Raw genomic sequence first — 23682 nt, 5'->3', positions numbered from 1 at the left:
AAACAATCAAGTCCCTTTTTTTAATCTAAATTCAAAAACGAGCATTTATAGTAAACAGGAGTAAAATAATCCCTTTCAAGGATTCTATCCAGAGCTACCTACATGCAAAATAAGTATCAAAAGGTGGAAGAACTCTTGGACTATGTAGTTACCTTATTAAAAATGATTTACATGCTAAGATAACCAGGCCAGCTAGTCCAGCTAAGACTGTGTTTAAAGCTTTCATGATATTGAAATAATATTCTCCCCCTCAAAACCCTCACAGCGTGTGCATAGGGGAACACTCCTAAAGAGGCAGGCTCCATCTCGCTCAATAGCTAGGAAAACCACACAGGAGCGAGGACAACCTGGTTACCCACGCCCTGATCTCCTAGGGAAACACATTACACAGAGAGACTTGAAGGAAGACCTACCAGGTTCTCACAACTTATTAGCCCACTGAGCACTCTGCAGCAGAGCTTCCCAACTTCCTTCATGACACGCCCCCTAAGAAAATGATGTTTACTCAGCACCTCAATTAAAAGGATGAGGTGTTTGGCTGCCCTGAGGGTAAAGGGCTCAGCCTCCATGACCAGCGAGAAGTTCTGCTCCGAGGGCTCATCCCAAAACACAGAAGGGAAGCAGGGGAGGTACACACACCACCGTGCACAGTTAGGGCCTTGCAGTGTCTCATCGCAACAGACAGTAGGGAAGCAGGGGAGGTACACACACAACTGTGCACAGTCAGGGCCTTCACAGTGTCTCATCCAAACACACAGAAGGGAAGCAGGGGAGGTACACACACAACTGTGCACAGTCAGGGCCTTCACGGTGTCTCATCCAAACACACAGAAGGGAAGCAGGGGAGGTACACACACAACTGTGCACAGTCAGGGCCTTCACGGTGTCTCATCCCAACACACAGAAGGGAAGCCGAGGAGGTACACACACAACTGTGCACAGTCAGGGCCTTCACGGTGTCTCATCCAAACACACAGAAGGGAAGCAGGGGAGGTACACACACAACTGTGCACAGTCAGGGCCTTCACGGTGTCTCATCCCAACACACAGAAGGGAAGCCGAGGAGGTACACACACAACTGTGCACAGTCAGGGCCTTCACGGTGTCTCATCCAAACACACAGAAGGGAAGCAGGGGAGGTACACGCACAACTGTGCACAGTCAGGGCCTTGCAGTGTCTCATCCCAACAGACAGTAGGGAAGCAGGGGAGGTACACACACAACTGTGCACAGTCAGGGCCTTCACGGTGTCTCCTCCAAACACACAGAAGGGAAGCAGGGGAGGTACACACACAACTGTGCACAGTCAGGGCCTTCACGGTGCCTCCTCCAAACACACAGAAGGGAAGCAGGGGAGGTACACACACAACTGTGCACAGTCAGGGCCTTCACGGTGTCTCATCCAAACACACAGAAGGGAAGCAGGGGAGGTACACACACAACTGTGCACAGTCAGGGCCTTCACGGTGTCTCATCCAAACACACAGAAGGGAAGCAGGGGAGGTACACACACAACTGTGCACAGTCAGGGCCTTCACGGTGTCTCATCCAAACACACAGAAGGGAAGCAGGGGAGGTACACACACAACTGTGCACAGTCAGGGCCTTCACGGTGTCTCATCCAAACACACAGAAGAGAAGCAGGGGAGGTACACACACAACTGTGCACAGTCAGGGCCTTCACGGTGTCTCATCCCAACACACAGAAGGGAGGCAGGGGAGGTACACACACAACTGTGCACAGTCAGGGCCTTCACGGTGTCTCATCCCAACACACAGAAGGGAAGCCGGGAAGGTACACACACAACTGTGCACAGTCAGGGCCTTCACGGTGTCTCATCCAAACACACAGAAGGGAAGCAGGGGAGGTACACACACAACTGTGCACAGTCAGGGCCTTCACAATGTCTCATCCCAACACACAGAAGGGAAGCAGGGGAGGTACACACACAACTGTGCACAGTCAGGGCCTTCACGGTGTCTCATCCCAACACACAGAAGGGAAGCAGGGGAGGTACAAACACCACCGTGCACAGTCAGGGCCTTGCAGTGTCTCATCCCAACAGACAGTAGGGAAGCAGGGGAGGTACACACACAACTGTGCACAGTCAGGGCCTTCACGGTGTCTCCTCCAAACACACAGAAGGGAAGCAGGGGAGGTACACACACAACTGTGCACAGTCAGGGCCTTCACGGTGCCTCCTCCAAACACACAGAAGGGAAGCAGGGGAGGTACACACACAACTGTGCACAGTCAGGGCCTTCACGGTGTCTCATCCCAACACACAGAAGGGAAGCAGGGGAGGTACACACACAACTGTGCACAGTCAGGGCCTTCACGGTGTCTCATCCAAACACACAGAAGGGAAGCAGGGGAGGTACACACACAACTGTGCACAGTCAGGGCCTTCACGGTATCTCATCCAAACACACAGAAGGGAAGCAGGGGAGGTACACACACAACTGTGCACAGTCAGGGCCTTCACGGTGTCTCATCCAAACACACAGAAGAGAAGCAGGGGAGGTACACACACAACTGTGCACAGTCAGGGCCTTCACGGTGTCTCATCCCAACACACAGAAGAGAGGCAGGGGAGGTACACACACAACTGTGCACAGTCGGGGCCTTCACGGTGTCTCATCCCAACACACAGAAGGGAAGCCGAGGAGGTACACGCACAACTGTGCACAGTCAGGGCCTTCACGGTGTCTCATCCCAACACACAGAAGGGAGGCAGGGGAGGTACACACACAACTGTGCACAGTCAGGGCCTTCACGGTGTCTCATCCCAACACACAGAAGGGAAGCAGGGGAGGTACACACACAACTGTGCACAGTCAGGGCCTTCACGGTGTCTCATCCCAACACACAGAAGGGAAGCAGGGGAGGTACACACACAACTGTGCACAGTCAGGGCCTTCACGGTGTCTCATCCCAACACACAGAAGGGAAGCAGGGGAGGTACACACACAACTGTGCACAGTCAGGGCTTCACGGTGTCTCATCCCAACACACAGAAGGGAAGCCGAGGAGGTACACACACAACTGTGCACAGTCAGGGCCTTCACGGTGTCTCATCCAAACACACAGAAGGGAAGCAGGGGAGGTACACACACAACTGTGCACAGTCAGGGCCTTCACGGTGTCTCATCCCAACACACAGAAGGGAGGCAGGGGAGGTACACACACAACTGTGCACAGTCAGGGCCTTCACGGTGTCTCATCCAAACACACAGAAGGGAAGCAGGGGAGGTACACACACAACTGTGCACAGTCAGGGCCTTCACGGTGTCTCATCCCAACACACAGAAGGGAAGCAGGGGAGGTACACACACAACTGTGCACAGTCAGGGCCTTCACGGTGTCTCATCCAAACACACAGAAGGGAAGCAGGGGAGGTACACACACAACTGTGCACAGTCAGGGCCTTCACGGTGTCTCATCCAAACACACAGAAGGGAAGCAGGGGAGGTACACACAGAACTGTGCACAGTCAGGGCCTTCACGGTGTCTCATCCAAACACACAGAAGGGAAGCAGGGGAGGTACACACACAACTGTGCACAGTCAGGGCCTTCACGGTGTCTCATCCAAACACACAGAAGGGAAGCCGAGGAGGTACACACACAACTGTGCACAGTCAGGGCCTTCACGGTGTCTCATCCAAACACACAGAAGGGAAGCAAGGGAGGTACACACACAACTGTGCACAGTCAGGGCCTTCACGGTGTCTCATCCCAACACACAGAAGGGAAGCAGGGGAGGTACACACACAACTGTGCACCGTCAGGGCCTTCACGGTGCCTCATCCCAACACACAGAAGGGAAGCAGGGGAGGTACACACACAACTGTGCACAGTCAGGGCCTTCACGGTGTCTCATCCCAACACACAGAAGGGAAGCAGGGGAGGTACACACACAACTGTGCACAGTCAGGGCCTTCACGGTGTCTCATCCCAACACACAGAATGGAAGCAGGGGAGGTACACACACCACCGTGCACAGTCAGGGCCTTGCAGTGTCTCATCCCAACAGACAGTAGGGAAGCAGGGGAGGTACACACACAACTGTGCACAGTCAGGGCCTTCACGGTGTCTCCTCCAAACACACAGAAGGGAAGCAGGGAAGATACACACACAACTGTGCACAGTCAGGGCCTTCACGGTGCCTCCTCCAAACACACAGAAGGGAAGCAGGGGAGGTACACACACAACTGTGCACAGTCAGGGCCTTCACGGTGTCTCATCCCAACACACAGAAGGGAAGCAGGGGAGGTACACACACAACTGTGCACAGTCAGGGCCTTCACGGTGTCTCATCCCAACACACAGAAGGGAAGCAGGGGAGGTACACACACAACTGTGCACAGTCAGGGCCTTCACGGTGTCTCATCCCAACACACAGAAGGGAGGCAGGGGAGGTACACACACAACTGTGCACAGTCAGGGCCTTCATGGTGTCTCATCCCAACACACAGAAGGGAGGCAGGGGAGGTACACACACAACTGTGCACAGTCAGGGCCTTCACGGTGTCTCATCCCAACACACAGAAGGGAAGCAGGGGAGGTACACACACAACTGTGCACAGTCAGGGCCTTCACGGTGTCTCATCCAAACACACAGAAGGGAGGCAGGGGAGGTACACACACAACTGTGCACAGTCAGGGCCTTCACGGTGTCTCATCCCAACACACAGAAGGGAAGCAGGGGAGGTACACACACAACTGTGCACAGTCAGGGCCTTCACGGTGTCTCATCCCAACACACAGAAGGGAAGCAGGGGAGGTACACACACAACTGTGCACAGTCAGGGCCTTCACGGTGTCTCATCCAAACACACAGAAGGGAAGCCGGGGAGGTACACACACAACTGTGCACAGTCAGGGCCTTCACGGTGTCTCATCCAAACACACAGAAGGGAAGCAGGGGAGGTACACACACAACTGTGCACAGTCAGGGCCTTCACGGTGTCATCCAAACACACAGAAGGGAAGCAGGGGAGGTACACACACAACTGTGCACAGTCAGGGCCTTCACGGTGTCTCATCCCAACACACAGAAGGGAGGCAGGGGAGGTACACACACAACTGTGCACAGTCAGGGCCTTCACGGTGTCTCATCCCAACACACAGAAGGGAGGCAGGGGAGGTACACACACAACTGTGCACAGTCAGGGCCTTCACGGTGTCTCATCCCAACACACAGAAGGGAAGCAGGGGAGGTACACACACAACTGTGCACAGTCAGGGCCTTCACGGTGTCTCATCCCAACACACAGAAGGGAAGCAGGGGAGGTACACGCACAACTGTGCACAGTCAGGGCCTTCACGGTGTCTCATCCAAACACACAGAAGGGAAGCAGGGGAGGTACACACACAACTGTGCACAGTCAGGGCCTTTACGGTGTCTCATCCCAACACACAGAAGGGAAGCAGGGGAGGTACACACACAACTGTGCACAGTCAGGGCCTTCACGGTGTCTCATCCCAACACACAGAAGGGAAGCCGAGGAGGTACACACACAACTGTGCACAGTCAGGGCCTTCACGGTGTCTCATCCAAACACACAGAAGGGAAGCAGGGGAGGTACACACACAACTGTGCACAGTCAGGGCCTTCACGGTGTCTCATCCCAACACACAGAAGGGAGGCAGGGGAGGTACACACACAACTGTGCACAGTCAGGGCCTTCACGGTGTCTCATCCCAACACACAGAAAGGAGGCTGGGGAGGTACACACACAACTGTGCACAGTCAGGGCCTTCACGGTGTCTCATCCAAACACACAGAAGGGAAGCAGGGGAGGTACACACACAACTGTGCACAGTCAGGGCCTTCACGGTGTCTCATCCCAACACACAGAAGGGAAGCAGGGGAGGTACACGCACAACTGTGCACAGTCAGGGCCTTCACGGTGTCTCATCCAAACACACAGAAGGGAAGCAGGGGAGGTACACACACAACTGTGCACAGTCAGGGCCTTCACGGTGTCTCATCCCAACACACAGAAGGGAAGCAGGGGAGGTACACACACAACTGTGCACAGTCAGGGCCTTCATGGTGTCTCATCCAAACACACAGAAGGAAGGCAGGGGAGGTACACACACAACTGTGCACAGTCAGGGCCTTCATGGTGTCTCATCCAAACACACAGAAGGGAGGCAGGGGAGGTACACACACAACTGTGCACAGTCAGGGCCTTCACGGTGTCTCATCCCAACACACAGAAGGGAAGCAGGGGAGGTACACACAGAACTGTGCACAGTCAGGGCCTTCACGGTGTCTCATCCCAACACACAGAAGGGAGGCAGGGGAGGTACACACACAACTGTGCACAGTCAGGGCCTTCACGGTGTCTCATCCCAACACACAGAAGGGAAGCAGGGGAGGTACACACACAACTGTGCACAGTCAGGGCCTTCATGGTGTCTCATCCAAACACACAGAAGGGAGGCAGGGGAGGTACACACACAACTGTGCACAGTCTGGGCCTTCACGGTGTCTCATCCCAACACACAGAAGGGAAGCAGGGGAGGTACACACACAACTGTGCACAGTCAGGGCCTTCACGGTGTCTCATCCAAACACACAGAAGGGAGGCAGGGGAGGTACACACACAACTGTGCACAGTCAGGGCCTTCACGGTGTCTCATCCCAACACACAGAAGGGAAGCAGGGGAGGTACACACACAACTGTGCACAGTCAGGGCCTTCATGGTGTCTCATCCAAACACACAGAAGGGAGGCAGGGGAGGTACACACACAACTGTGCACAGTCAGGGCCTTCACGGTGTCTCATCCCAACACACAGAAGGGAAGCAGGGGAGGTACACACACAACTGTGCACAGTCAGGGCCTTCACGGTGTCTCATCCCAACACACAGAAGGGAAGCAGGGGAGGTACACACACAACTGTGCACAGTCACGGCCTTCATGGTGTCTCATCCAAACACACAGAAGGGAAGCAGGGGAGGTACACACACAACTGTGCACAGTCAGGGCCTTCACGGTGTCTCATCCAAACACACAGAAGGGAAGCAGGGGAGGTACACGCACAACTGTGCACAGGCAGGGCCTTCACGGTGTCTCCTCCAAACACACAGAAGGGAAGCAGGGGAGGTACACACACAACTGTGCACAGTCAGGGCCTTCACGGTGTCTCATCCCAACACACAGAAGGGAAGCAGGGGAGGTACACACACAACTGTGCACAGTCAGGGCCTTCACGGTGTCTCATCCCAACACACAGAAGGGAAGCAGGGGAGGTACACGCACAACTGTGCACAGTCAGGGCCTTCACGGTGCCTCATCCAAACACACAGAAGGGAGGCAGGGGAGGTACACACACCACCGTGCACAGTCAGGGCCTTCACGGTGTCTCATCCAAACACACAGAAGGGAAGCAGGGGAGGTACACACACAACTGTGCACAGTCAGGGCCTTCACGGCGTGCATACACACCTCTACCCTGTATCAACATCATCTTCCTCTAACAGTAGTCCCTGAAGAATCTATAGAGGGGACTGGAGATCACAGAACTCATTAGTGACACACCTAGATGAGAATCCCATAGCCCCCAACACATCAAATTTCACAACTCTCGGCTGATTTCCCAAGACAAGCAGAATTCCAACCACATCTGAGCAGGTGGCCTGTTAGATACCTACAGAATGGACAGTTAAAGTACAAGGAGTAGCACCCAACAGAAAGCCCTAGTTGGGCTTTCAGGATTTTCACGTCCTTGTGTTTCTGAGGTGGCTAAAGGAAACAGAAGAGAAAGGAGGCAAAATTTCCCACCAAGACAGAGCAGTCAGAAAGGACAGGCATGTACTCAATCTTGCAGGACAGCAGAGAAAAAGCACAGTTCCCTAAGGAAAACTAGAAAGAGAGAAATAAAGGGAGGAGAAAAGCCAGAAGAAAACATCATGAGACGAGGAACCCTGACGAAGGAGGGGTGCCGCTGTCAGAAACCTCAAAGAGGGAGGAGAGCACAAACTGACGAGCACCCTCCCTCTGCACTGGCCGCAAGAACCCCTCTGCAGTCGGGCGCTGCCCCTTCAGCGGTGACAGTGCACAGGCAGGAACAGTGGGTGTCAAAGGAGCATTAAGTGAGGAAGCAACTTGGCAGAGATTATTACTTCAACAACTTGGTTACGAAGGAAAAGAGACTGGACAATACCCAGGAGGAACTCAGGGACAAAAGAAATGTTCACAGAGAAAAAAGAACCAGATTCTTTCCACGTCTTGAAAATAGGATGTTGGTATTTTAACAGGGATGGCGTTAAATCAGTAGATTGCTCTGGGAAGTACAGACATTTTAACAATGTTGATTCTTTCCAGCCATGAGCATGGTATGTTCTTCCATTTGTTAATGTCCTCTGCTATTTCCTTTTAAGGATTCATAATTTTCTTCATAGAGGTCCTTCACCTCTTTTGTTAGGTATATTCCTAGGTATTTCATTTTCTTTGGGGCTAAGGTGAAGGGAGTTGTGTCCTTAATTAGCCTCTCAGCTTTACTGTTATTGGCGTATACAAAGGCTACTGACTTGTGGACCCTGATTTTATATCCTGAGACATTACTGTATTTTTTTTTGATGACTTGCAAGAGACTTGTGGTTAAATCTTTGGGGTTCTCTAAAGATCATATCATCATCAAAGAGGGAGAGTTTGACCTCCTCTGGTCTCATTTGGATGCCCTTTATTTCCCTGTCTTGTCTAACTGTACTGGATAGAACTGCTATGCTGAATAGTAGAGGCAACAGAGGACAACCTTGTCTGGTTCCAGTTCTAAGTGGAAAAGCTTTCAGTTTAACTCCATTCATTACCTCCCCATTAGCTGTGGGTTTCTCATAGATAGCTTTGATCAGTTTAAGAAATACGCCACCTATGCCTAGACTCTTCAGTGTTCTAATTAGAAAGGATGCTGGATTTTATCAAATGCTTTTTCTGCATCTATTGAGAGGATCATATGGGCTTTGTTTTTGCTTCTGTTGATATGCTGAACAACAAATTTATGGATTTACGTATATTAAACCAGCCTCACATCCCTAGGTTGAAACCTACTTGATCATGATATATGACTTTTTTCATGATAAGCTGTAATCTATTAACTAGGATTTTGTTGAGAATTTTTGCATCTATAGTCTTTAGTGAAATTGGTCTGAAATTCTCCTTTTTAGTTGGGTCTTTTCCTGGTTTTGGTATCAGGGTGATGTTTGCTTCATAGAATGTGTTAGGAAAGATTCCTTCCCCCTCAATTTTTTGGAATAATTTCTGCAATATAGGAATAAGCTATTCTTTGAAGGTTTGATAGAATTCTGGTGTGAAGCCATCTGGACCAGGCCATTTTTTTTGTTGGGAGATTTTTTATTGTTTCTTTGATCTCAGTGCTTGAAACTGGTCTGTTCAGCAGATCTATTTCATCTGGGTTAAGTCTAGGGAGAGGGTATGATTCCAAATATTGATCCAAAATACTTTCCTTCAAAATGCAAAATGATTCTGCGTTTTGTATGGAACCAGAAAGAAAACCATATAGCTAAGGCAGTTCTTAGTAATAAAAACAAAGCCAGGGCCATCACCATACCAGATTTTAGGCTGTACTACAAGGCCACAGTGGTCAAGACAGCATGGTACTGACAAAAAAATAGAGATATAGACATTTGGAATAGAATAGAAAGCCAGGAAATGAAACCAACAACTTACAACCACCTAATCTTTGATAAACCAAACAAGAATGTCCACTGGAGGAAAGACTCCCTATTCAATAAATGGTGCTGGGAGAACAGGACATCCACATGTAGAAGACTGAAATTGGACCCGCACCTGTCTCCACTCACAAACATTGATTCAAGATGGATAAAGGATTTAAATTTAAGGCATGAAATGATAAAAAATCTTCAAAGAAAGCATAGGAAAAACACTGGAAGATATTGGTCTGGGGAAGACTTTATGAAGAAGACTGTCATGGCAATTGCAACAACAACAAAAATAAACAAATGGGATTTAATGAAACTGAAAAGCTGCTGTACAGCTAAGGAGACAACAACCAAAGCAAACAGACAGCCTACCCAATGGTAACGGATATTTGCGTATTTTGAATCAGACAAAAACTTAATAACTACGATCTATAGAGAACTTAAATTAATCAACATGAAAAAAGCCAACAATCCCATACATCAATGGGGAAGAGAGATGAACAGAACCTTTCCTAAAGATGATAGACGAATGGCTAACAAACGTATGAAAAATGCCCATCATCTGTAATTATTAGAGAAATGCAAATTAAAACCATCCTGAGATACCATCTAACCACAGCGAGAATGGCCCACATCACAAAATCTCAAAACTGCAGATGCTGGCGTGGATGTGGAGAGAAGGGAACACTTTTACACTGCTGGTGGGACTGCAAACTAGTGCAACCTTTTTGGAAGCCAGTATGAAGAAACCTCAAAGAATTCAACCTAGACCTCCTGTTCGATCCTGCAATCCCATTACTGGGCATCTATCCAGAAGGAAAAAAAACCTTTTATTATAAAGACACTTGTACTACACTGTTTATCACAGCTCAGTTTACAATCGCTAAAATGTGGAAGCAGCCTAATGCCCCTCAACCCAGGAATGGATTGGCAAGCTGTGGCATATGTATACCATGGAATACTATTCAGCCATTAAAAAAATGGAGATTTTGCAGCATTTGTATTAACCTGGATGGAAATGGAACACATTATTTTTAGTGAAGCATCCCAGGAATGGAGAAACAAGAATCCTATGTATTCAACTTTGATATGAGGACAATTAATGATACAGGGCAGGGGGGTGGGGAAGGGGAGAGCAAACAGAGAGAGAAGGAGGGAGGGGGTGGGGGAAAGGAAAAGATAAAAAAAAGAAAAGAAAATAATGATTCTCACATAAATTGGATTTAATTTTGACCAAAGTACATTATTTGAACAATAATTTTTAATTCAACTTGTTAATATGTTGTTTAGGATATTGCATCCTCATTTGTAAGTGAAATATGTTTGTAATTTCCCTTTATAATAATATATGTTTTCCAATTTTCATATTAGGTATATCCAGATGAAGTAGAATGAATTTGAAGCATTTCTTCTTTTTCTATTGTCTATAAGATTTGGCATGATCTGTTTTTTGAAATTACCTTCTATTTTTATTTATAAATATTAGTTGTTTATTTTTTGAGACATTGGGGAAAAAAAAACAAAACAAAAAAGAACCAGATTCTATTCTAACCATATTCATGTTCAGAAATACAGAACAAGGGCACAAATCACCTATTAAAATCATAAACTAATGATTTTGGGTCTATGCATTGTTGGCAAACACAAGACAAAAAATAGGCCTGTGTGCGTAGTACGATGGGGCCATCAGTTTGCTTTCCTCCAGCTCTCCTGCCCTGTTCAGCCTCTAGCCCTCCTCCTTCACCCTGTCCTGCAAGCACAGAGATCCGGGCAGGAAAGGCTCAGAGGGGAGAACAGCTGCAGCGCTGCAGGAGATGGCAGGTATGCCTGAACTTGCTGATGTGACTTACAACGGCTCATACTCTGTGCTTAGTAAAATGTCACATAACACCTCAAAGAAAATGCAGAAAGGAAAAAATATGACAGAGAGGAAACAGGCAGTATTTTTCTCTTTCCTACGAAGAAGCAGCCCATCACTGAAATATTTACGATTTTTTCCTGACCTGAATAACCATATACTTCAAAAGTATTTGCAGAAAAAAGCAGGTTTGGTCCTCAGCAATCTTCTCCCCGGAAATGGCCGGCAAGAGTGGCGTGATTTCTTCTGGATATACTTTGGCTGCAGGATGGAAATGAGAAGCTCCTTCAGCAAAGTTGAATTTCAAGTAGGGTTTAAGATTTTTAAAAATGATGTCTATTAAAATGCATCTATCCATCCCCTGGCACCACTCGCCCTGAACTCCAAGCCATTGAGCATAACGGGCCTGAAAATACAGTGCAGATACCTGGGAAGCCACCTCTCCCGGTGGACCACTCTTTCCCTCTCAAATTCTGCTCTGGTCAGCCCAAGATCAAATGCCAGTCACTGGGCAATAAAACAATATACAGTAATAAATCAATGACCCTCACAGGCAAGGTCCTTGAAAACTCACAGGACACCAATGGCCACATCCCATGAGGCCATTACTATCCTTCCATAAACGCTGCACGAAAACACACAGCTGGCAGGGTAAGACCCTGGTGAGCAGATGCATGTCCACCTATGGATGACAACAGTGACAAGAACAATTGACAGCGGTGTCACAGCAGATTTAAATCTCACTGACGGCCAGAACGCACTCCAGACACACCATGTGTCTCCACTTCCCAACGCTGTCAACATCTCCTTTTTATTCCTGTTTCCATCACTTCCGTAAATTTCTCTTGTCATCATTTCATATAAAACAGGCTCCAAATCTTTTGATTCTAATGTTTACATGAATCTACTGTGAATATAAAGAGGAAATAATTCTTCATAACCCATCTACAACATCAGGATTTCTAGACAAGAAAATGAAAAGGCAAGGAACTCCTCAAGGTGAGTTCAGGAGTAATTTCAACAATAAGACCTGCCAACACCACTTACCATCAGCTACACTGGGGCTGGGGTTGATGAGCGTCTCCAGCGTGCAGGGCCCCCTGGAGGACATAACTGCTGGGAAACCAGGCACCAGGCAGGCAAAAATCAGCACCTGCTCTTCTGCACAGTGTGTCTGAAGTGCTTGAAGCCATAAAAGAAATAGCCTGATGCCTTCACATCTTATCTGAAGACAAAGTGAAAAGCAATGAAAATGAAACCTGTATTTACAGAAATGCAGTTACAACATAGCATCAGTCCTGAGAAAAAAAAACTATAAGTTAAGGTATCTTTAAAGTACTTCACCAAGTTCCTCACATAGTACAAGGGTTCCAAGCCTGGGTTCTGGAGCCAGACGGCCTGGCTTCAGTGCAGGCTCTGCCACCTTGTAGTTGTGACCCATGGAGAACCGCTTATTCTCCATGCCTGAGTCTCCCCATCCGTGAAACAGGGGCTGTACGAGCATTTACCACAGAGGACTGTTACAAGGGTTCAGTGAGCTGACATGTAAAGCATGTAAAGCAGTGCTGCTCCCGGGAGGCACTGAGCAGGCGTCCCTGTCAGCAGTGTTTCCGGCTGTAAGGCCACAGCACCCTTGTTAACAACATGAGATTATCCATGAGAATTATGACAAAACAAGTCTCCCGCCTACTGCATGCATGTTCGGGACGTTCTTGAAAATCAGAATCCCTGTAACTAAACAGGACCTGGACGGTCTGGATCTCAGTGAGACAGAGCAGGTCTCCAGCAGCTTCCCCGTCTCGCAGCCCTACTCTCTCCTCGCCAACTCCTCTGCCATGCTGGGGGTGGTCAGCATCACTGGTCGAAAACGTCAACATGGACAGATGTGCCCTTTTTCCTCCTCTACAATTCCAAATTTATCCTATTCCTAAAACTCAAGAATACACGTCCTCCATTTTTGTATTCCTAAATGGCTGAAAAATGATATTAATAAGAGAAGCTAAATAAAAGAGATAAAAAATAGACACAGCTGGAAGACACAGAAAACCCCAAATGCAGGCAGCTGGAGGGTTGCCTGGTCCCCCATCCATTAACCTAAAGGTGCTCACAGCCCAGAGCAAGAGCTGCCAAAACACCAGGCTCTGGTCGGAAACCAAAAGGAGGCGAGCCCCACCCCAACCACCAAGAACTATATACCTGGCTCTGCTGACTCCCAACAGAAGTAAAAATACATCCAGACACCCTTGCGGTGACAGTGCTATACCCCATGAACAAAGTGGACACACACCATACTTCTGAACGCCTTCCTGGATTCCACCAAGGCTCTGCACAGACCTCCCAGCTCAAGCACACCTGTCCTCCTCTCCCCAAACAGGTGAATGAGGGATAATATAATACCAACCAGTCAGAGAACAAAATGACACAGCTCTGTACATAGCTAATAAAGTTATATTTGACAAAAGGAAACTTTTTATGAAATTCTACCACAAGTCTCCAATTTTTTACGCTAACTATATTTAAGAGAACTAACTATAAATAAAGCTAATCAATTGCAATCAGTGTAAACTGGCTTATTGTACCCCCAATGAATCCCCAACAATGAAAAAAAAAAAAATTTGAAAAAAAAAAAAAAAGCTAATCATAAACATAACAACCTAATAGGTTTTAATTATTACAGAAAGGACAAAATATGGACTCTGCATGAGGCTACGAATAGCTTGCTTTTCAACATCTAAGAGATAAACATCATATCAAGTTTTAAGTAGCTGTGATTACCTAAACTGATGGAAAACAAAAAAATGTATGAAGTTATTAAAGGCATTCACAGAACTTAATTAGCTACAAGTGAATTATCTTCCATAAAATATTTATCCCAGACTGGTTTTGTTCCTGCCACTTACATTTTAGGGTCATCTTATTTCAGCATCAAGTGATATATGTCACTATAAAAGGTTAACCCAATTTTAACAGAAATTACAAGATCAATCTACAGCAAATAAATATTCAAGAGTGAGGCTTTGCTGTTCTTTTCTCCTACAACAGTTCTCAAAATTGGTAAAATTAAAACAGAGATGATCTTTTAACGTCCAGATTACTGAGGTGACCAGAACCCAGTATGTTAGCTCTGAAACTTAGAGAGGAAAAGTGTGCCCTTTCACGGATGATAAAACTGGAGTAGTTAGTGCTGTGCCCAGACCCCCCAGCTATACCCAGCAGACCCAGAATTAGACACTAGAACTTCAAACTCTGAAGCCCAAGCCACTTTCCCCAATACCATTTAAAATATGCAATGTAAGAATAAAAGCTCTAACGATATTCATAATATAATTTATCAATTAAAAAATAAATACTAAGTCAAGTGGTTTTCAAAGATCTTTTAAATTTCAAAATAGTCAAACATTACTTTGTGCTATTAATAAATTTCAGAGGGGAGGTGGAGCATGATGGCAGACAGGACGGACTTGTAGCCCACCTCGCCCAAGTCATCATGTGAGAGGAAAGGGAATCTGGACCTTTTCCCTGCATGGATTATTGGTGTGGACAGACAGCTGGACACGCACAGCGAATTGGCAGATTGTTATATATAAGGTGTAATTTAAAACCATGGACTCTGTTGTAGAAATTTTCCCTGCTTGGCCTTGCTGGCGGGAAGGCCCCTTGCTCACGGAGGACAGCAGGTTGCAATTCCTGGCAAAACTCAACTGACGAAAATTTATTCCTGAGCAGAGATTGGCACCGGAAAGGGGAGCCACTCAGAATCATAAGGAACTAAGCAAACTGATGGAAAATTGAAGGGAAAATTGAAGGGAGGGATCCTGCCAGGGAAACAGACATTTTGAATTCTCTGAAATGGTGGGCACAATCCACCAGAACACCAGGAGTGATGAAATAGACCGGCCATTCCTGGTGGGGAATATTGGTGTGGGCTGACAATTCAGGCTTTGCAACAAACTAGTGGGTAGTGGGACTCAAAACTCCAGAGGCACAAAAATTGAGTATAAGGTTCCTGTGAACCGCAGCTGGGGTGGCAGCGAGACCTGGCAGCAGCCGTGGTAGCCGGCAGCAGCGAGACCCAGCTGCTGCCAGCACCCTCCCCCACAGCCAATTGCAGTTGCCAGTTTGCAGGAGAACACGGAAGCAGAGTAGAAAGATCTGTGAAGCATGGACTCCTACACTGAGTTGGGAGGTCTCAGTGTAGGAGTCCATGATAGGAGTGCTGTCTCGAACAAAGCAGTTGAGGTTGCACAACAATTAGGTACAAAAAAAAAACTTTTACAGAAACTCCAAAATGGAGATCAGATTAAAGATGGCGGCCGAGTAATAGCCATAGCAACTAGGGACGGTGAGTCTGGAGAGATAAGACTCCAGACATCTCTGGTTGGTGGGATCAGCCTATAATCATCCCTTTGAGGATACAGGGAGTCAGCAAGGGACTTCTAGACCCCAAGAGGAGGACAAAAACAGTGGAAAACTGGCAAGTGGTTGTGTGTATCTGATCAACCTAATACCGCCAGCAGCCGTAACTACAAGCAGCAGTGAGACTGCAAACCAGAAAGGCCTTACCTGTGAACTGTTTCGGACTTGCCACTCAGTTGAACTGCCTTTGGGGAGAGCTTGAGCAGGAGTGCGGAGAACTTTGGGCATTGTCTAGGGCCCCAGACTGAGCCCCTGAGCCAGACAGAGCTAATAAAGTTCAGCTGTGGGCCGCAGGGAGCCATTGTGAGAGAACTGCCCCGGCAAGCTCCGCCCTCAGGGTCCCAGAGCAAGGATGAGGCGGGAGATAGTAACCTAGTAACTGAGCAGCATAAAGACAGGGACTGAGCTGCCTTACAGCCTTAACACTCAGGACACAGTGAGACCGGTTTTGGCACACTGGAGCCTCGGGCTGTTGCCCTGGGTAGACTGGCGTGGCGTCACAGCTCATAGCAACCTCAAACTCCTGGGCTTAGCGCCACCTAGACTGCCATAAGAGCTGTGCTGCATCCCCAAACCGCGACGCGCAACCCGCACCTGCCGGGCCTCCACATTCCCTGACTAGGAACTGCGGGAGCCGCGCAACCCTGCGTCCTCCCTCCTGAACCCTCCCTGCCTCCACACCAGCCCGCACGTCTGGCCAGGGACTCTGGTACCTGTGTACCCTCTGGAGCCCTCCCTGCCTCTGCGTAGAGCCCTTCTCCTGGCCAGAGACTGCTGGAGCCTTGGGCTCTCTGTGCCAAAGTCACGGGGCGCCAGGCACACCCAGAACCATGAGCACAACCTCCGGCCCTGTTGCTGGATCCAGGTGTGTCACACACTGGAGCTGCTTCCACAACCAGAACTCCCTAGCTGGAGGAGCCCCAGAGGAACTACACAGGGTTACTCCCTACAAAGATGAAGCAACAACAGAGTGATCCCACTGGGATCCAATCTTGGAGAGACACCTCACCAACTCTGAGGATGGCCACAGGCAATGGTGAAAAACAATCATGAGGTGAAATCAACAGTAAAACTCTGGCAATATGAATATCAGAGTGGATCAACTCCCCCAAGGATCAATGCGGCAGACACAGCACAAGATCCCATGCACAAACAAATAGCTGAGATGTCAGAAATCGAATTCAGAATCTGGATAGCAAATAAGATTAAATTAGAACTCCAAGTGGTAACCCAAAAGATATCTCAAGAATTCAACAAATTCAAAGACCAAATGACCAAAGATTTTGACACATTGAGAAAAGAAGTTGCATCCCTCAAAGATCTGAGAAACACAGTAGAATCCCTCAGTAACAGAATGGAGCAAGCAGAAGAAAGGATTTCTGACACTGAAGACAACGGTTTCAAACGCTCCCAAACTCTCGAAGAGGATGAGAAATGGAAGGCAAAAACAGATCACTCTCTCAGAGAGCTCTGGGATAATTCGAAGAAAATCAATATTCGTCCCATAGAGATCCCAGAAAGTGGCAAAGTGGCTTCATAAGGCACAGAGTCTCTTCTCCATGACATTATGAAGGAGAACTTTCCAGACATGCCAAGAGATTCTGAAATTCAGATAGCAGACAGTTTCAGAACTCCAGCACAACTCAACCCGAATAAGACATCCCCCAGACACATCATAATCAATTTCACTAAAGTTGAAGGAGAAAATTCTGAAAGCTGCCAGACGAAAGAAAACCATTACCTACAAGGGAAAGAATATCAGAATAACTGCAAATCTCTCTGCTGAAACCTTTCAAGCTAGAAGAGGATGGTCATCGACTTTTAATCTCCTAAAACAAAATAACTTTCAACCGAGGATCCTACACCCAGCTAAAGTGAGTTTCATTTATGACGGAGAAATTAAATACTTCAATGACATTCACATGATGAAGAAATTTGCCATAACTAAACCAACTCTCCAGGATATTCTCAGACCTATCCTCCTAAAAAGATCAACATAATCCTCCACCACAAAAGTAAACTCACCCAGAAAATTCTGATCAAATTCCACAGTCACAAAAGGATTAAAAATGTCCACTGGACTCTTGAAAGGCTTATCAATATTCTCGATTAACGTGAATGGTTTAAACTGTCCTCTAAAGAGGCACAGGTTGGCTGACTGGATACAAAAACTCAAGCCAGATATCTGCTGCATACAAGAATTGCATCTTACATTAAAAGACACATATAGACTCAAGGTGAAGGGATGGTCATCTGTATTCTAGGCAAATGGAAAGCAGAAAAAAGCAGGCGTTGCAATCCTGTTCGCAGACGCAATAAGCTTTAAACCAACCAAAATAATTAAGGATAAGTATGGACACTTCATATTTGTTAAAGGTAATACTCAATATGATGAGATCTCTATTATTAATATTTCTGCACCCAACCACAATGCACCTCAATTTATAAGAGAAACTCTAACAGACATGAGCAACTCAATTTCCTCCACTTCCAGAGTAGTTGGAGATTTTAACACCCCTTTAGCAGTGCTGGATAAATCCTCCAAAAAGAAGCTAAGCAAAGAAATCTTAGATTTAAACTCAATCATTCAACATCTGGTCTTAACAGACATCTACAGAACATTTCGTCCCAACAGAACTGAATACACATTCTTCTCATCATCCCACAGAACATATTCCAAAATAGACCACATCCTAGGCCATAAATCTAACCTCAGCAAATTTAAAAAAATAGAAATTATTCCTTGCATCTTCTCAGACCATCATGGAATAAAAGTTGAACTCAATAACAACAGGAACCTGCATACCCGTACAAAAACATGGAAGCTAAATAACCTTATGCTGAAGGATAGATGGGTTATAGATGAGATTAAGAAGGAAATCACCAAATTTTTGGAACAAAACAACAATCAAGACACGAATTACCAGAACCTCTGGGATACTGCAAAGGCAGTCCTAAGAGGGAAATTTATAGCACTGCAAGCCTTCCTCAAGGAAACGGAAAGAGAGGAAGTTAATAACTTAATGGGACATCTCAAGCAACTGGAGAAGGAAAAACACTCCAACCCCAAACCCAGCAGAAGAAAAGAAATAACCAAAATCAGAGCAGAACTAAATGAAATTGAAAACAAAAGAATTATACAACAGATCAATAAATCCAAAAGTTGGTTTTTTCAAAAGATCAATAAAATAGATAAACCTTTGGCCAATCTAACCAGGAAAAAAAAATCTCTAATTTCATCAATCAAAAATGGTAAAGATGAAATAACAACAGACCCGAGATGATGGGAAGATGACGGACTGAAGCCAGCTTTCCACAGAGGCTCCCGTCCTGAAGGAGAGTTAGGGGAAGAAAATTTAGCAAGTAGCCTGGATTCGAGCAACACCAAGCGAGAAAGTTGAAGAACGCACATCAACCCAGCTGAGGACAGCTGCGACCAAAAGGAAGCAAACAAAAGATACAAAATCCATCACCAAGCAGACGGGAGTTCCCCCTCCCCCACCTGATCGGCTTAAGGGCCCCACAAACAAAAGGGCAGAAATCAAAGGCCATCCCACTATACTTCACGGGAGAAACCTACTACAAACTGGACCTACCTCCCTTACTAGGATGCCTAGGTGTTCTCCTGCCAGGCATAAAACTGTATAAATCTGTAAATATCCTTTGCCGGCAACTCTGAGCACCCAGCACTTCCCTCCACTCTCTCTGAGGTCTGAAAGCCTGTCCCCCAGGAGTTCGGATTCCTGGATGACTCCTAAAGGGGAGAAGACATTCCCCGAGCTGCAGCTGGTCAGCGCTGATTCTGGGGACGGGAGAGAGGTGAGGACAGTCAGTGGAGGGAGACCCTCACCAGGGCAGCACTTCCCCGACGTGAGGTGCAGCAGCCCTCCTTGGGCAACAATACAACCAGGCATATAACTGAGTCGAACTCGCTACCAGCTGCTCTGAGCTCCCTGCTGCTCTGAGCTCCTGGCGCTCCCCCCGCCCTCGCTCTGTGGTCTGGAGACCTGAGTGCCTGCCGTGTGACCGGGCAGGGAGCCGGGTGGAGCTAAGTCTGTTTTTCGCTGCCCAGCAGTTCTGGGCTCCAGCCACTCCCTCCACCCCGCCCCCACTCTGAAGCCTGAAGGTTTGTGCTGCGGTGGTACAACCGGGCAAGACACTGGGAGAAACTGAATTTGCTCACTGCAGACTGGGCTCCCTGCAGCTCTGAGCCCTTGCTGGCTCTGGGCTCCCAGCGCTCCCCCACCCTCACTCCGTGGTCCGGAGACCTGAGCGCCTGCCGTGTGGCCGGGCAGGGAACTGGGTGGAGCTGAGTCTGTTCGCTGCCCAGCGGTTCTGGGTTCCAGCCACTCCCCCCACCCCGCCCTCACTCTGAAGCCTGGAGGCTTGGGCTGCAGCGGTGCGGTGGAGCCAAAGATTGGGAGGAATTGAGTGAGCCTGCTGCGGGTGGCTCTCAACTCCCAGCACCCCACCCACCCTCACACTGGTATCTGGAGGTCTGTCCCCAGGGAGTCCAGATTCTTGAGGGATTTGTCGGGGCGTGGACAGTGCCTGAACTGCGGCTGGTCGGTCCTGACTCTGGGACACAGGATTGAGGCTGGGGGAGACCCACATCAGAGCGCCAGTTCCCTGAGGCGCCTGAAGCCATACCCCCTGCCTCCCTGGGCAACCAGAGGAGGCCACCCCTGAGTATAGGATTTGCCTGAGGTGACTCACAGACCCCGGAAACATGCAGGGTAGGGCCAACTCGGAGAACTGAGACTTCAACCCAGAGTATGTGCTTCACTGAGGTCAAACAGAAGCCAGCTGACAGTAAGTCAGAACCACTCAGCCCCACCACACCAGACAGGGCCCAAGTCTCTCAGGCTACAACACTGAACAGGCCCTCAACAAAACCCTAGGGGAAAAATTAAAGGGAGTAAAACCACCATGAGGCGGAATCAGAAGAAAATCTCCGGTAACATGAATAACCAGAATAGATCAAACCCCCCCCACCAAGGAAAGAAATGGCGCATGTAAATGAAGATCCCATTCATAAACAACTGGCAGACATGTCATAAATCAAATTCAGAATTTGGATTGCATACAAGATTCATAAAATGGAATTAGGAATTTGAGGAAAAATTCAAAAGTTGTCTCAAGAATTTAACGAATTGAAAGACAAAATCACCAAAGACTTAGACACACTGAAGCAAGAATTTGCAGCCCTCAAAGATATGAAAAATACAGTAGAATCCCTCAGCAACAGAATGGACCAAGCAGAAGAAAGGATTTCTGACATCGAAGATAAAGCCTTCGAACGCTCCCAAACTCTCAAAGAGGAAGAGAAATGGAGAGCAAAAACGGATCTTTTTCTTAGAGAGCTCTAGGATAGTTCGAAGAAGGCAAATATACGAATAATAGGAGTTCCAGAAAACAATGAAGAGGCATCGATAGGCACAGAGGCCCTTCTGCAAGAAATTATGAAAGAGAATTTTCCAGACATGCACAGAGATTCTGAAATTCAGATAGCAGACAGTTTCAGAACTCCAGCACGATTCAACCCCAATAAGTCATCCCTCAGACATATCATAATTAGCTTCACTAAAGTCAACATGAAGGAGAAAATTCTCAAGGTTATCAGGTGAAAGAAAGCTATTACCTACAAAGGTAAGAACATTAGAATGATTGCAGATCTCTCTGCTGAAACTTTTCAAGCCAGAAGAGGGTGGTCATCGACTTTTAATCTCCTAAAGCAAAATAACTTTCAACCCCAGATCTTGAACCCAGCTAAACTGAGTTTCACCTATGATGGAGAAATTAAATACTTTAACGACATTCATATGTTGAAGAAATTTGCCACAACCAATCCAGCTCTTCAGGATATTCTCAGACCTATCCTCCATAATGACCAACCCAATTCTCTACTACAAACGTAAACTCACTCAGAAACTCCTGATCAAACTCCAATTTCTACAATGGCGAAAAGATTAAAATTGTCTACTGGACTTTTGAAAAACTCGATACCCAAAATTTCACCAAACTTATCAATAATCTCCATTAATGTGAATGGCTTAAACTGTCCTCTAAAGAAATACAAGTTAGCTGACTGGATACAAAAACTCAGACCAGATATCTGTTGCTTACAAGAGTCACATCTTAACTTAAAAGACAAATACAGACTCAGGGTGAAAGGATGGTCATCCATATTTCAGGCAAATGGTAACCAGAAAAAAGCAGGCACTGCAATTTTATTTGCAGACACAATAGGCTTTAAACCAACAAAAGTAAGGAAGGACAAGAATGGTCACTTCATATTTGTTAAGGGTAATACTCAATATGATGAGATTTCAATTATTAATATCTATGCACCCAATCGGAATGCACCTCAATTCATAAGAGAAACTCTAACAGACATGAGCAACTTGATTTCCTCCAGCTCCATAACAGTCGGAGATATTAACAATCCTTTGGCAGTGAGGGATCGATCCTCCAACAAAAAGCTGAGTAAAAAAATTTTAGATTTAAATCTAACCATCCAGCATTTAGATCTAGCAGACATCTACAGAACATTTCATCCTAACAAAAATGAATACACATACTTATCATCAGCCCACAGATCTTACTCCAAAATCGATCACATCTTAGGTCACTAATCTAACCTCAGTAAATTTAAAAGAATAGAAGTTATTCCATGCATCTTCTCGGACCATCATGGAATAAAACTTGAGCTGAGTAACAACAGGAATCTACATACTCATACAAAAACATGGAAGTTAAATAACCTCAGGTTGAATGATAGCTGGGTCAGAGATGAGATCAAGAAGAAAATTGTCAAATTTTTGGGACAAAACAACAATGAAGACACGAACTATCAGAACCTCTGGAACACCACAAAGGCAGTTCTAAGAGGGAAATTTATAGCGCTGCAAGCCTTCCTCAGGAGAACGGAAAGAGAGGAAGTTAGCAACTTAATGGGACATCTCAAGCAACTGGAAAAGGAAGAACACTCCAACCCCAAACCCAGAAGAAGAAAAGAAATAACCAAAATCAGAGCAGAACTAAATGAAATTGAAAACAAAAGATCAATACAACAGATCAATAAATCAAAAAGCTGGTTTTTTGAAAAGGTCAACAAAATAGATAAACTGTTGGCCAACCTAATCAGGAAAAAAAGAGTAAAATCTCTAATCTCACCAATCAGAAATGACAAAGACGAAATAACAACAGACTCCTCAGAAATCCAAAAAATCCTTAATGAATATTACAAGAAACTTTACTCTCAGAAATATGAAAATCTGAAGAAAATGGACCGATACTTGGAAGCTCGTCACCTTCCAAGACTTAACCAGAATCAAGTGGAAATGTTGAACAGGCCCATTCCAAGTTCGGAAATAACATCAACCATACAAAACCTCCCCAAAAAGAAAAGTCCGGGACCAGATGGTCTCACATCAGAATTCTACCAAACCTTTAAAGAGGAATTAGTACCTATATTACTCAAACTGTTCCAAAATGTAGAAAAAGAAGGAAGACTACCCAACACGTTCTATGAAGCAAGCATCACCCTGATCCCAAAACCAGAAAAAGACCCAACAAAAAAAGAAAATTATAGACCAATATCACTAATGAATATAGACGCAAAAATATTCAACAAGATCCTAAAGAACAGAATCCAGCAACATATCAAACAAATCATACATCATGATCAAATAGCCTTTATCCCAGGGTCTC

At 46.6% G+C, this 23682-nt stretch overlaps 1 protein-coding gene across 6 annotated transcripts in view; it reads right to left on the bottom strand.

The window, feature by feature from the left end:
• Positions 1 to 23682, bottom strand: part of RALGAPA2 (Ral GTPase activating protein catalytic subunit alpha 2) — a 382487-nt gene that overhangs the window by 286622 nt on the left and 72183 nt on the right. For 5 of the 6 annotated variants that reach the window (XM_053574245.1, XM_053574242.1, XM_053574243.1 and 2 more), the window contains exons 6-7: positions 12601 to 12778; positions 11699 to 11814 (exon numbers count right to left, since the gene is read on the bottom strand). The exons of the other annotated variant lie outside the window; for it this stretch is intronic. In XM_053574245.1, coding sequence (XP_053430220.1) covers positions 11699 to 11814; positions 12601 to 12778 — 294 coding nt within the window. The remainder of the gene's footprint in view (positions 1 to 11698; positions 11815 to 12600; positions 12779 to 23682) is intronic. 6 annotated transcript variants of the gene reach the window in all.

Source organism: Nycticebus coucang, chromosome 21 (genome assembly GCF_027406575.1).
Source record: "Nycticebus coucang isolate mNycCou1 chromosome 21, mNycCou1.pri, whole genome shotgun sequence".
Taxonomy (NCBI): Eukaryota; Metazoa; Chordata; class Mammalia; order Primates; family Lorisidae; genus Nycticebus; species Nycticebus coucang.
The sequence above is the reverse complement of the archived record's forward strand: the minus strand, read 5'-3'. Positions and strand labels throughout refer to the sequence as shown.